This window comes from Scylla paramamosain, chromosome 40 (assembly GCF_035594125.1).
Source record: "Scylla paramamosain isolate STU-SP2022 chromosome 40, ASM3559412v1, whole genome shotgun sequence".
Classification (NCBI taxonomy): domain Eukaryota; kingdom Metazoa; phylum Arthropoda; class Malacostraca; order Decapoda; family Portunidae; genus Scylla; species Scylla paramamosain.
The window spans coordinates 968,733-983,639 of NC_087190.1; the positions used below are offsets into that span (position 1 = coordinate 968,733).

A 14,907-nucleotide genomic window follows, 5' to 3' on the forward strand; every position below is an offset into this window, starting at 1 on the left:
CCAAAAAAGACCGTCTCCCGTTCAGACATCTTCCATGATAAATTTCCCTCTACATATTTTTGCTTTTAAACATCTGTGGACATTTTTCCCTGGCACATTACTTCTGAACATTTCCATTTAGCATTTCCTCCAAGCAGACTACATTGCTTTATGAATAAGAACTTGTGATTTATATCTAAACTTTTCATCATCATCATCATCATCATCATCATCATCATCATCATCATCATTAATATATTATAATTTCACAACAGAACAAGTCTTCCCTTTCAAACTCCACTCATGTATCAACAACCAGTCTACCGCGCAAAATTATAAAGAGAAACTTACAATCGCATCATGCACACAACCACGTAACACAATAAACAGAATAATACCGATGATCTGCGTTGGCTCACCCCGCTGTGAATACGTCAGTAGGGGTGCGGCGGCTGTCACGCGCGTGTTAGTATTCATTAATCTGCATGGACTGACGCCTGTTGTGCTGTCAATTACTGATTATGGTGGTACTGTAGATTAACTTTTATACTGATGGCATGATAGCGAGTACTGCAGGTTAACTTTTATAACAATCTGCAATGGAGTAACTAGACAAAAAAACAGGTTAGGTAAATTTACGGATGAGGATGATTGGTGGAAAGGTACAGGGTCTGCCACGTGTAGGCCTGATGGCTTCGTGTAACTTTCCTTATTTTCTTATGTTGTAAAGTAGATAGGAAGGAATTAGTTTTCAAGTATAGGTAGATGAATAGAATAGACTTTGTTATTCTATCTATCTATACCGGGTTGGTAATCCCACACGGGGCGGCCCAGACAAAGCACCACAAACTCACTCACTCACACATCATTCACATGCTTAACCCCGTCGGCCCCTGATGGATGGAAAGAATCTCGTGAATCCCCACACTGCACCCCAGGAGCTTAGGCGTAACACAGCTGGCCACATACTTCCACAGCAAGGCTTCTGTTATTAATCGATAAAAATATTCAGCAGATTGCTTGGTTGCTGGAATAATAATCAGTAGCTGCCTTGCTTTTCTGTATACACTTGTGGTTACAGTTTCCATTAGTAAATGAAAAAAATATTTCTTTAGTTGATGTAAAAAGCAAAGAGTTTTAAAAGTTTTCTTGGAATGTTTTCTTCTCTCGTGATATGTGCATATGTGTGTGTGTGTGTGTGTGTGTGTGTGTGTGTGTGTGTGTGTGTGTGTGTGTGTGTGTGTGTGTGTGTGTGTGTGTGTGTGTGTGTGTGTGTGTGTGTGCTCGTTCCTGAATATATTTCTCCTATTTCGTTTAGTTATGTTGATGCACCGTATTGGGAATATTTACATATCTGGGAATCTGTATTTCCTTGTGGGTCAGAAACTTGTATTTTTCACTGCACCACCACCACCACTATCATTTACAACAACAACAACAACAACAACAACTACTACTACTACTACTACTACTACTACTACTACTACTACTACTACTACTACTACTACTATAAAATCATAATATAAATAAGAGTAATAATCCGCAGTAGTGAAGGAAAAACAGCGAGGAACCAAGCTGGCTAAGTTTCCCTCTAAAAAGAAATTGGCAGAAGACTAAGAAAAATCGCAAAGCCTCACAATGAGTAACAAAAGACGCTTTCAGTACCTGATGCTTTTGAAGTTGTGCTTTTATGCAATTACTTTATTTTTAATGGAGAAATGTGACTCATGATGCAGCAGGAGTAGCAGTAGTAGTAGTAGTAGTAGTCATGAGATCCTAAGAGACACCTTCACCTCCTCCATTCTGACCACCAGTAGTAATTTCAAGAAGCAATAACAAATAAATGAAGTAATAGCAAGTCAACCTGAAGACAAGCCATCAACACCTGTAATTAATGCTCGGAGCGTGACACTAGAGAGAGGATTGGACGGGCAGGCGGCGCACGGCGGAGCTTTGGACAGAGGGTGACGCGTGTGACGGTGACGGAGAGAGACTGGGCGAATATGTGTCAGGGAGACGGGCTGTGAGTGGCAGTGAGTGGCGTAGGGGAGGAGGGTTGATCCGAAGTGTGGCGCTGGTGGTGGTGGTGGTGGTGGTGATCATAGCGTGGCGGTGTCGAGGGTCGGGGTGATGGCGCGGGAACAGCGGGGTGGGGAGCGCAGGGGAGGTTAGTGAATTAGTGGCGGTATTACGGTGATACTGCCAGGGGTTGGAGGGCGGCAGTGGCTTGGTTAGGGATAGCGGGGACAGCGGTGAATTAGTGGGTGCTTGGGAATGATAGGGGACACTGATTTAAGGTGTTTGGGAATGGCTGGGTACTTAACTGCCTTGACGGTGGTTTGGGTATGGCAAGGAAGGCTACAGGGCACGGCATCAAAATAGCTGAAAAGAAAAGAAATGGGAAGGTGGAAGTTTAAAAAATATAAATAAAGAAAAGAACATGTTTAATATTATAGAAATTAAATTTTGGAAAATACAAAAATGAAAAAAAATTAAACTGTTCGTATATCAAAAAAAAAAAAAAGAAAAAACAGGAAGACAAAACCAACCAACTTTTTTATTCGATTTTATCATTTTCTGATCTCATATTTCACATTCATATTTCCTCCCATTACAATACTAACACCCACCTGCACTCGTCTCACCGCACTGTCTGACCCCGCCTGGATCAGTCACTGCTCTAGTCTCGTGGGCTGTGGCGGCGCATTGGCCTCCCCTCCCCAGGTCTTGTCTAGCACGCCGCCGCACAGGGAACGCTCCGCCAAGAGGATCAGTAATAACGTAAACCTCAAACACCATCAAAGGTCCTCTTTTTATCTGAAGTCCCGCGGGGCACCTCTTCCTATGTCGGCACGCTCTCTCTCTCTCTCTCTCTCTCTCTCTCTCTCTCTCTCTCTCTCTTCTCTCTCTCTCTCTCTCTCTCTCTCTCCTCTCTCTCTCTCTCCTCTCTCTCTCTCTCTCTCTCTCTCTCTCTCTCTTCTCCTCTCCTCTCCTCTCCTCTCCTCTCCTCTCCTGTTTTCCCTTCCTCCCTCCCCTCACCTTTCTGCACCCTTTCCAAACCCCCCTCTCCCCTCCACACTCTCTCTCTCTCTCACTCTCTCTCTCTCTCTCTCTCTCTCTCTCTCTCTCTCTCTCTCTCTCTCTCTCTCTCTCTCTCTCCTCTCTCTCTCTCTCTCTCTCTCTCTCTCTCTCTCTCTCTCTCTCTCTCTCTCTCTCTCTCAGGGGAGGAATGACTCGAAGAAGGCTTTTAGTTCCACAATAAAATATTAAAATCATGCTGGTAACTTGCCTTCCTTTCCCTTGCTCGCTCCTCGCTGCCCCGGACGCGACACAGCGGGCCCGAGTCTCGCTCTTCCTCACTTCCTCACGCGCCCTTTGATGACGACCGCCTCTTGGGTGTAGGGTGCTCGGCTCACTCTTCACTCATGTTAATTATCGTAGAGTGGGAAACTTTGCCTCTCTACCTTTTCTCGCTTGATTCTCTCTCTCTCTCTCTCTCTCTCTCTCTCTCTCTCTCTCTCTCTCTCTCTCTCTCTCTCTCTCTCTCTCTCTCTCGCTCTCGCACTCCCTGGGGCTCTCGGTGCGTCGGTCGCTTGAAAATCATGTGTTACTTTTCTTTTTTCTTCTTTAGGTTTGTTGTGATGCAGTTTAAATGTGAAATATAAACATACGAATACTTGATTCATAATGTGTACTTTATTTTATGCTTCTAACACACACACACACACACACACACACACACACACACACACACACACACACACACACACACACACACACACACACACACACACACACACACACACACACACACACACACACACACACACACACACACACGAGAGAGAGAGAGAGAGAGAGAGAGAGAGAGAGAGAGAGAGAGAGAGAGAGAGAGAGAGAGAGAGAGAGAGAGAGAGAGAGAGAGAGAGAGAGAGAGAGAGAGAGAGACCTCTTACTGTTGATATGAAAAATGTATTAGCTTCCCTTCAATTAGAACTTCAATGATACCTTTTTCATTGCAAAACCTTCCTACCCTGAACACACACACACACACACACACACACACACACACACACACACACACACACACACACACACACACACACACACACACACACACACACACACACACACACACACACACACACACACGACACCATTAAGCCAGCCATCCAAGGAAGCAGTATTAGTAGTGAGAGGCGTCAGAGGAAATGACACAAGCCGTCCTGCAATGTTGTCCCACACAGGTAATGGGGTCTGACTCCGCTCACACGCGTTATTCTGACGCTTCCTGGGACTGTGGGTTGAGCTTAAGTATATAGGAGATGAAGTATGTAAGGTAGTATCTTGAAATATTACGTGTCTTTGTGGTGGATGTGGAAAGTAGATGTGGAGAGGGAGGTGTGGAGAAATAGGTTTGGTGTGAAGTGTGGACGGGCAGTTGTAAAAGAGTTTTGGAAAGATTAATGATAATAGGAGGTGTGGGAACATGAAAGTGTCAAGAAGCAAAATTTAGGCCATAGAATCTCTCTCTCTCTCTCTCTCTCTCTCTCTCTCTCTCTCTCTCTCTCTCTCTCTCTCATCTCTCTCTCTCTCTCTCTCTCTCTCTCTCTCTTCTCTCTCTCTCTCTCTCTCTCTCTCTCTCTCTCCCACACACACACAATAACACCACTTTTAAAACCACCCACTCTATCCCATCTCACACTCCTTCCATCTTACACATACACACACTTCCTCCCACTTCTAAATATTACCCAAGGATAAAACTTGCCCCTGCTACTCCGGTGATGGCAAATTCCACTAATGGGGAGGAAAAAAACGTCAGCCTGTTCACGTGTTACCTGGGCAACGGCGAGTGATCACGGTAATGGCAGATGCACCAGGTTTCCGTCACGGCTTGGGAATGCGAAGAGTAGCTAGCAGGGTGGCTGAGGCGGTGATGTAAGAAAGTAAGGTCTAGATTTTGGATTATAATGGGAATGGTAGGTTGGAGCGGGAGGGTGAAGAGAAGATGGTTAAATTTGTGTAGGTGTGTGTGTGTGGGGTTGTAAAAGTGTGTATATGTGAGGGAGGGAGGTTATGTACATGCGGGGTTTGTGGGTTTATGTGGGTGTGTGTGTCTACAAAAGGAAAAAGTGAGGGAGGGAGAATGAATAGAAAGAATGTAAGAAAAGGAAAGGAAGAAGGAAAACAATTGAGGGATATAAATGGATACTGGGAAAGGAAATAATGTAGAGAGAGAGAGAGAGAGAGAGAGAGAGAGAGAGAGAAGAGAGAGAGAGAGAGAGAGAGAATAGATGAGAGAGAGAGAGAGAGAGAGAGAGAGTTTTATTGGTATTAATGAAGTTGATTTATTCATTCATTCATATATTCATGTACCTTCAATTCATTTATATATTTTTTTTCACAACATCACACATGGTGGTGGTCGTGGTGGTGGTGGTGGTGGTGGTGGTGGTGGTGGCGGTGGCTAGAGTAATAATGCACGACCTAATTAATTTTCTAGTATAATGACAAACTTCTTACTATTCGTTGTATATTTGAATAAGGTCACGCGTTAGATTATCCAGAGGTGTTCATTATTCTTATTGAAGCTGAATCAATGCATTACTCTGAATACTGTATTATTTATTTATTTATTTATTTATTTATTTATTTATTTATTTATTTATTTATTTTTATTTATTTTTCTTTTTGCATTGGATTTTATTGCAGTATTTTTTGGGTTATATTCACTCCCTTGTGCGTTAATTGTCCTTACTGTATTGTGCGTTTTTTACTTGATTTCACTAAGGATTTCTAAATGTGTGTGTGTGTGTGTGTGTGTGTGTGTGAGTGTGTGTGTGTGTGTGTGAGTGTAGATGTCAGCTTGGTGTGTATGAAGATAAATGATAATATTTGTTCATGTGTTCAGTGTCATGGCGCATAACGTGCCTCGAACACTGAAAGAGAATCCTTGATGTGCTGGGGGAAAAAGAGTGGAGGCAGAAGTAAAAACAAAACCTTGAAGCAGTACTTGGCTACCTGGCAGGGAATCCTCTGGGAAAAAAAGAGGACATAAGCTCTAGTTTGCATAAATAATGAAGTATTGACTCACAACTCAACGTGCAGTGGGCCTTTTTATTTTTTTTTCCATCCCGTGTTTTTTTTTTTTTCCCCTTGTTTTGTTGCCCTTGGCCGGAACCTCTCTTACTTCCTGTTTGTGGATGCTGGTGGCCGTCGGGTATAAGAGAATCCGCCTAATCATCTCTGTGGTCTTTGAAAAATAGTCGTTGTGAAGGCCACACGTGTTTTTGATATTTTTTCTTACGGATCTAGTGACAGATTAACAAGATTTCAACACTACTGACAGGATAAACTCCCTTGAAAACCCGGTTAATATTTTTTGTGGCTTTCCAAATAGTCGTGGTGAAGTTACACGGGTTTTAAAGGAGTTTTTTTTTATGGTTTTAGTCAAAGATTAACAACATTTCTACATTACCAACATAAGAAACACTCTTGAGAACCCGACTAATCATCTCTGGCCTTTGAAAATACGTAGCCATGGTGAAAGAACTGAGCATTTCAGAATACGTGCCTCAGCCAGTCTGGCGGAGAATGGCCTCATCACACTGGTCAGCGCCTCGTTCCCGGCAATGTCTACGTTCTAAAGCCAAGGGAATATTTGTCCTGTAACGCTATCAACACCGTGATGACTCTGACCCAGCTAACACCCGGCCTCCCCCAGCCCAGCACCTCGCAGACAACAGGGTCAAGTCTCCGTCAATTAAAACACCGGTCACGGGTCAACAAACACCAACAATAGTTTTCAGGAGTAGTTTTCGTTTTTTTATCGCATGTTTTTCATGAGCGGGGAATGTGAGGGAGGGAGGGAAGAGGGAGGGGATGAGTCTGTAGCCAATAAAAGCAATATTAATAATACCGTCACTCAGGCTTAGCATCCGCCGGGCGTAGCATAGTTAGGCTCGTTTTTCGCTGTTAATTAAGTGTAATGGAGTTGGATGGCGCGCGAAGGGACCAGAGCGTGATGGCAGGGGCGCGAAACAGTGAGGGACGCCAGACTCCCACGGTCCCGCACGTTTGGCTGCCGCGGCGACCTGGGCATGGAAACCGACTGTTGTTGTTGTGGCTGTTGTTTGTTGTTGTTGTTGTTGTTGTTGTTGTTGTTGTTGTTTTCCATTATTTTGTATCAGTATTTCTATCTGACACTATCCGTCTTTTATCTGCCCATGTCTTATTCAAGGAACTCCCCAACAACAGAAGAATCCTCGTTTATTCCCGTCCTGGCATTCACTCCTTCCATGGTTCAATCCTCCAGTTCTTCCCTCGCCCCTTTCTCTCAGCATAGACCATACATTCCCTCCTCTGCTCAGTCCTCCGGCGCTTCTACATATCTTGCGCCTGCTGCACTCCTATACACGCTCCTGGTTGTCTTATTTTCTGTGATTAATCCTGTATGGTGATGCTAATATAGGTTGTTGTTTTTTTTATTACTATTAGCGGTCTTATTTTTTGTTAATCTATTTCATCTAATTTTTATTTGTTTTATTGTATCGTGTCTTTCATTGCTATAAACTACTTGAGTGCAACATTTTTTATTACAACAAACTACCTTCTTATTCTTTTATTTTCATTATTTATTACTTGTCATTACTGCAAACTACTTTGTATTGCAGCATTTTCATTGCCACACTAACTATCGTACGTCCATCTGCACAGACTGCTGCTTAGAATTAACGATATCACTTATGTTCTGTGGTTCAGCCTTTTCTTTGCTAATTCAGTTTATTTCGTCGTATAATTTTGGATAATCCTTTTGACTTTACTCTTTGGAAACTGGCAGCGTTTTTTCACCCATTTTTGTTGTTACCCTTCCCCAGAGCCTGTCTTACATGGGGAAAAAATCTACTCATTATTTTATTTGTTGAAGAGTCACTGAGAATACTCACCAAAAAGGAAAATAAAAAAAAAAGTTAATTTATTATGCTACTCCCTGAACGTTAATTAAAGATATTCCTAACTATCATCCAGTGTAGTTACAGAAGTGTCCTGATGCCAGCCCACCTCTGGAACACCTCACCTTTAACCAGAAGCAATTATATCCGCGTACCAATTGCAATTATTATTAGTACAGGTACAGATGCAAAGGGGTTTCAGTGTAGATTTTACTCAGAGCCCCACGTTTTTAGTTAGGTAGCATTTAGCCATCGCGACACCTCCCCTCTGTTGACACTGGACACCCGATCCCTCTGTCCCTCTGTCGCGGCGCAGCTTTAGATAACGCTTCCCCTGCTAATGGTGTTTGCTTTGTATCCAGCCCGCCATCAGAGCTGCTCCCGATACGCGCGTTGGCTGTTGTGTTTTTATATAAGACGTTGGAAATGGATTGTGAAGGTTTGTGTGTGTCTGTGTGTGTGTGTGTGTGTGCGTGTTTGTGGAAGCGATCTGTCTGTCCATTTTTTTTTTTTTCTGTTTGTGTGTCCGTCTCTCAGTCCGTCTTTGTTTTTTGTTTGTTTCTGTCTGTCTGTCTATGCGTGGCTGCCCGTCAATCTGTCCGTTTCTTTTTTACTTGTCTATCTGTCTGTCTGTCTGTCTTTTCATCTATCTCCGTCTGTTTCTCTGTCTAACTGTCTGCCTGCTTCCTTGTCTGTTCATTTGTCCGTGTGTGTGTGTGTGTGTGTGTGTGTGTGTGTGTGTGTGTGTGTGTGTGTGTGTGTGTGTGTGTGTGTGTGTGTGTGCTTAAAATAGAAAAAAATCGCCCCACGGAAACTAACCATTGTTTAATATTAAGTAAGAACTACAAGTATGTGGTGGATTGAAAAACCGAGGCACACACTCAGGTTACCTTTGTGTACACGTGAGGAGCAGACAGCGAAGGGAAGGTGTTGCAGCGAGACTACTAAAGAAAAAGGCGCGGGGAATTCAAGGTTTGAGAAGACTTCACACAATGGGTCTCAGGTTTCTCTCTAAGACCTTGAATTTAAAAGAAAGGTCATACTGGTGCTTAAAAATGATAAAAGTTGGTGACGTATTGAGTTGGGTCTCTCTCTCTCTCTCTCTCTCTCTCTCTCTCTCTCTCTCTCTCTCTCTCTCTCTCTCTCTCTCTCTCTCTCTCTCTCTCTCTCTCTCTCTCTCTCTCTCTCTCTCTCTCTCTCTCTCTCTCTCTCAAGTTCACTCATGCACACTCACACACACACACACACACACACACACACACACACACACACACACACACACACACACACACACACACACACACACACACACACCACCACCACCACCACCACCACCACCACCACCACCAGTTCAAGCTCCATAACTCATGAAAAGTGTGTGGTTAACTTAGTGTGCTTCGCCTTACGTGGCTTGGCTTGGCTTAGCTTGGCTTGGCTTATTTGAATGGGTGCCTTGTTCCAGTTGGAAATTCACTTTTCACTCATTCACGCTCATGTTCTTCACGGCATAGTCACTCAAAACCCAGTCATCATTTAAACGCCTGTCATTCACGCTTCGATATTTCACATTGCAGTCATAGATAGAGAGATAGTTACAGTCCTGCCAGTCACATTCCAGTCATACATTCACGCTCCAGTTGTTCATAGTCACTCTCAGCCCAGTCATGTTCCCACACTCCAGGCATCTCTCACGCTCTTGCCGCACATTCACACCCAAACTTTCACCATTCCAGCAGGCCTTCCTTCTTCAGGTGCTTGAGATCTATCATCCCCCGCCCACGCTTCCTCACCCCCTCACTTCCTCTTTCACTGTCCCTCCTTCCTTGTCTACCATTACTTCATTGTTCGTCCTTCCCTCACTGTGTCTCCTTTCACTGCTCCTCCTTCACTGGGTCTCCATCCATGGCCCTCCTTCCTTCACTTTTCTTCCTTTGACTCTCTTTCCTTCTCTGTTTCTCCTTCACTGTCTCTTCTTCCTTCATTGATCCTCCTTTACTGTCCCTATCCTTCCTTCACTGCCCTCCTTCCCCTGGCCCCCTTCTGTCACTGTCCTTCCTCATTCCCTGCCCTTCCTTCTCTCATTTCCTCTCCTTCACTATCCCTCCTTCACTCCTTCCCTTCCCTTCCCTGCCCTGCTTCCTCCGCCCCCTTGTCCCGTTCCTTCACCACCCCCCAGTGTCCCCTGTCCCCGCCACTCTTGGGCCTTGTTCATCTAGTTTATCCGCCAATATTGCTCACGCGTGCCCCACTCTCCACTCTTTGTCTCTTCATTGCAGCAACGCCAAAAGCACGACTCAGGTTGCGGGAGTTTTTGTGTGCTTTGTTCCTTTGTGATATGACTGAACAGCGCATTCCAGAGGAGGAGGGGGGTAGAGAGGGAAGGAAAAGAGGAGATTATGAGAGGGACGGGAAGAGAAGGGGATTGGAAGAGAATGTGAAAGATAGGGAAGGGTGAGAAAGAAAGGTGATAGGAGAAAAGAAGAGCGGATAGAAGAAGAGGTAAAAGAGAATGAGAGAGGGAAAAAGCAGGGTTTGGGGAGCGAAGAGAATGAAAGAATGGATAGAGCAGAGAGAGAGAGAGAGAGAGAGAGAGAGAGAGAGAGAGAGAGAGAGAGAGAGAGAGAGAGATGGCTAGCTTATATTTTGAGCAATCATTGTGGATAACTTTTCATTGGACGATTAGATTGTCAAACCGGGGCAATTTTCGTGGCCAACATTTCCTCGGATGGTCAACTTGTCACATTTCTCTAACATTTCCTAGGATGGTCCGCTTGCGTCACCCCTAACATTTCGTCGTGCGGTCGCTGGTTTAATTTCTCTAACATTTTCTGGGATAGTCACCTCGCCACATTCCCTCTACACAAAGCAAGGTGCAAGAAAAAGTGTGATGGTTGTGCGGCGCGCATCTGTCAACACGAGTCTCGCAGTATAATCGGATCGCGTCATTTTTCCTTCCATTTCTCATGCGTTTCCCTTCCTTCCTCTCCATCTTTTGTCCGTTTCTCTTCCTCCTCCTTTCTCGCTCCCCTCTTTTCTTTTATTTTCCCGCTCCTCACCCTGCCCACTTTAATACTAACCCGCTCTTCTTCTCCCTCGTTCCTTCCTTCCTTCTCTTCACATATACTTCCATTCTCAGTCTTCTTCTTTTAGTCACACAGTCCTCTCTCTCTCTCTCTCTCTCTCTCTCTCTCTCTCTCTCTCTCTCTCTCTCTCTCTCTCTCTCTCTCTCTCTCTCTCTCTCTCTCTCTCTCTCTCTCTCTCGTCTTTTTTTTTTTCTTTCTCTTTCTCCTGTCTATTCAAGCCATCCCCTTTCTCCTCTTTCTCTTCCTCTTCGTTTTACTCTCTCATTTCTTATGGTATCGTTTTCCTTCCTCTTTCTTTCTTCCTTCCTTTCTGTATTTACTTGATTTTCTTTCTCTCTTTTCTCCCTTTCCGCTGTTTCGTTTTCGTTTTTATCTTTCCTGTCTTTCCTTTTCCGTTTCTTTCCTTCCCTCTTGTGCATACCTTCCGTTTTTTCTTTTATGCTTCGCTTTGCCTTCATTTTTTTGGCTTTGCTTTTATTTATTCCTTTCTTGCCTACTGCGTTCCTTCCTTCCCTCTTGTCTCCCTCCCTTCCTCCCTCCCTGTCCCCCTCCCTCTCTCTTTCCCTTCCTCCCTCACCGGCCTCGCATCGTTGCATTTACTAAGCTACATCCACTTCACAAGATTGCTTAGTGTACCTTATCACAAACAGCCTCGGAAGAACCAAAATACAAGTTAGATATGTTGTTTGTTTGTGTTCCTTTGTAAGTGATCTAAACTCCGTGCTCTTATGTATTGCTGTTTGTTCTGTATTTGTGTTCCTTTGTGCGTGATCTAAAACCCCTTGTTACTTTTGGTATTGTTTGTTCTTCCTTTGTATTCGGTTTGTGTCTTCATCTTCCTTTGTGTTCCTATGTGAGTGTTTTGAACCTCGTGTCCTTATCTTTTGCATTTTGTTCTTCATTTGTATTCCTTCGAGTGTCTATGTCTACTGCTGTTTGTTCTTTCTTTGTGTTCCTCATGGAGTGACCTAACCCTCATCTCTCTCTCTCTCTCTCCCTCAGCTATGATACGCGGAGCAGCTCGTTCAACGATGGGGAGCGGTGGACGGCAGATGAATATTTCGGCACCCGGGCCTTCTTCCGCATCATGTCCGACCCGCCAACCCTGGTGGTGGACGGCGTGCAGGTGGCGGACGAGGCTGTGTACACCTGCCGCGTGGACTACAAGGTGCGCCCGTCCGCCATCACCAAGGTCAACCTCACAGTTATAGGTAAGCACAGTTGAATTTCCTTTACTTACTGTTATATATAGATAAGAAGAAAAGTTACTGGGGTTTTCATTGTAAGTTTGTTTAGGTAAGATAATGAGGCAAATTCGCTGCATTTTACTCAGTTATATATAGATGAGTGATGAGTCAAATTCACTGGATTTTCTACTCACTGTTATGGGTAAAGAATTGAGACAAATGCATCAATGTTTCCTTACTGGGTTTTCATTACGTTTGCGTCCCTTATACTCGGTGTGCAATGAATTTTGCTATGGTGGTGGTGGTGGTGGTGGTGGTGGTAGTGATGCTGCTGCTGCTGCTGCTACTACTGTTATTACTATTACTACTACTCCTTTAAGGATCACCACCATTAACAACAACAACAACAAACTACTACTACTACTACTACTACTACTACTACTACTACTACTACTACTACTACTACTACTACTACTACTACTACTACTACCACCACCATCCCTCCTCTAGTCTGGTCCATTTAACTGACTTTCTGTCTCATTTCCGTCACAATTATCTTGATCGTCCAGGCGCCTCCCCTCTGTCCGTCTCTGTCTATTTCTTTCTCCTGGTTGGCCTGTTTGACTTGGCTTCGTATCTGTCTGTCTGTCTGTGTTTTTCTGTCTGTCTATCTATCTAATACACAGATACATGTATATCTTTTTTTTTTTTTTTTTTTTATAGCATACCGTGTGTATCATTGTACAGATCAAATGAATATTAGGAATCATCGAAAGACTAGTTACACACACACACACACACACACACACACACACACACACACACACAGTCAGGTGGAAGTTTCTGGCGGCGCAAGGGCTGTAATGACCCGGAAGTCCTCTGTTATCACCGCTGTTACCGGAGGAAGCAAAAAATGACGTGTTTAACTTAGTCGTTTTTTCTCCTCCATTTTTTCCCTTATTCCCGAATGCCCGTGTAGGAATCTGACTACAAGTTAAGCAGAGATACGTAAAGAAATAAAGAGTGAAATTGTGTAACTGTGTGAAAGAGAACAAGAAAGAAGACACGTTAAACTTGTACATTTTATTTTTTTAATGATGATTGTCGTATGAGTCTGAATATAAGTTAAGAAGATACACAAAGAAATGAGGTTTGAAAATAAATAACTGTGGAGAGAAGGATTAATGGAGAGAGAGAGAGAGAGAGAGAGAGAGAGAGAGAGAGAGAGAGAGAGAGAGAGAGAGAGAGAGAGAGAGAGAGAGAGAGAGAGAGAGAGAGAGAGAGAGATAACGCGTTCAACTCACATTTTCTTTCTTTCTTAGGACTCCTGTAGGAATCTGGATACAAATTTAGAAGAGATAATAAGAAAGTAAGGAGTGAAATTTTATAACTGAAAAGAGAGAGAGAGAAAAAAGACAGGTTCAACTCTTGCCGTTATTTATTTTTCTGGTCTGTTGTAAGAATGTGGATGCAAGGTAAGCAGTGACACGTAGAGAAATGAGACTCGGAGCTGCGTTACTGTGGAAAGAAGGAAAACCGGAGACAATCAAAATAACACGATGAACTCAGTTTTCCCGCCTTTATTTATTTATTTATGTTATTTTATTTTCGAACACTGCTGTACAAGTCTGAATACAAAATTAAAAGAAGATACGCAAGAAAATGAGCAGTGAAATTACATAACTGAAGAAAAATATAAAAAAATTAAACCAACTCGGACGTTTTTCCTTTTTTCTTTTTTCTGAAGTGTTCTGTAAAAAAAACTGGATGCGAATTAAGTGGGATACATAAAAAAAAAATAGGTTAAAAATTGTACGTCTTAGAAAGGTGGGATAAAAAATGAAATTTTGTTTATACGTGCAGTTAAATATTAAACGAAAAACGGTAAGAAAAACGACGAAATGAACGTGAGGTAGAATATATGTAAAGAAAAAATGAAATAAAAACTAGAAATGTATGTTAATGCAGCAGAAAACAAGCGAGAATGGAATTATGTGGCCATGAAGTGAGACAAAATAAGGATGGTGAACGAAGAAATAACGCATGAAATAAAAAAAAAAAAATGAATTTGTTTAAAAAGTGAAAAAGGAGGAGTAAAATGTGTGGATGTGTTTAGCTGTGCAGAAAATATTATATATCTAAAAAAAAAATATGAAAGAAAAAATTACAGCGTTGAGGAAAATGTTTGTAAAAATGAAAAGAAAAGCGAAAATTATATGTTTGCACAATAAAAAAGAAATGCGTCAAAAAAATAAAAGAACTGAAATTATGTAGCCATAAAGTAAAAAAAAAATAAATAAATAATGAAAGATGACACTAATTTATTTGTTGAAGTTAAATATTCTTAAAAACTGGAAAGAGCTGAGTTCATAACGGGGAAGCAGAAGAAAATAAAAGTCAAAGTTAGAAAGAACTCATGATGTACGGGAGTGAAGTTTTGCTTTGTCTGAAAAGAAAAAAAAGAAAAAAAAAAGAAAAAAAAAAGAAAGAAAGAACGGTAAGTTGGAAGAGGACGGAAAGCAAAAAGTGGAAGGTAATGAACAGAGAATTAAATGTATAAAGTAGAAGGAAGAAACTAGAACATGGAAACTTGACGGCAAAAAGTAGAAGTAGACTGCTGAAAAAAAAAAAAAAAGAAACAGGCAAATAATAGAAAATAGAGAACTAAAATGTAAAAAAAAAATAAATAAAATAAAATAAAAT

The 14,907-nt window shown here is 42.5% G+C and overlaps 1 protein-coding gene across 1 annotated transcript in view; it reads left to right on the forward strand.

The window, feature by feature from the left end:
* Positions 1–14,907, forward strand: part of LOC135092667 (nephrin-like) — a 117,144-nt gene that overhangs the window by 27,231 nt on the left and 75,006 nt on the right. The window contains exon 2 of the mRNA XM_063991272.1: positions 12,020–12,228. Coding sequence (XP_063847342.1) covers positions 12,105–12,228 — 124 coding nt within the window. The 5' untranslated portion in view covers positions 12,020–12,104. The remainder of the gene's footprint in view (positions 1–12,019; positions 12,229–14,907) is intronic.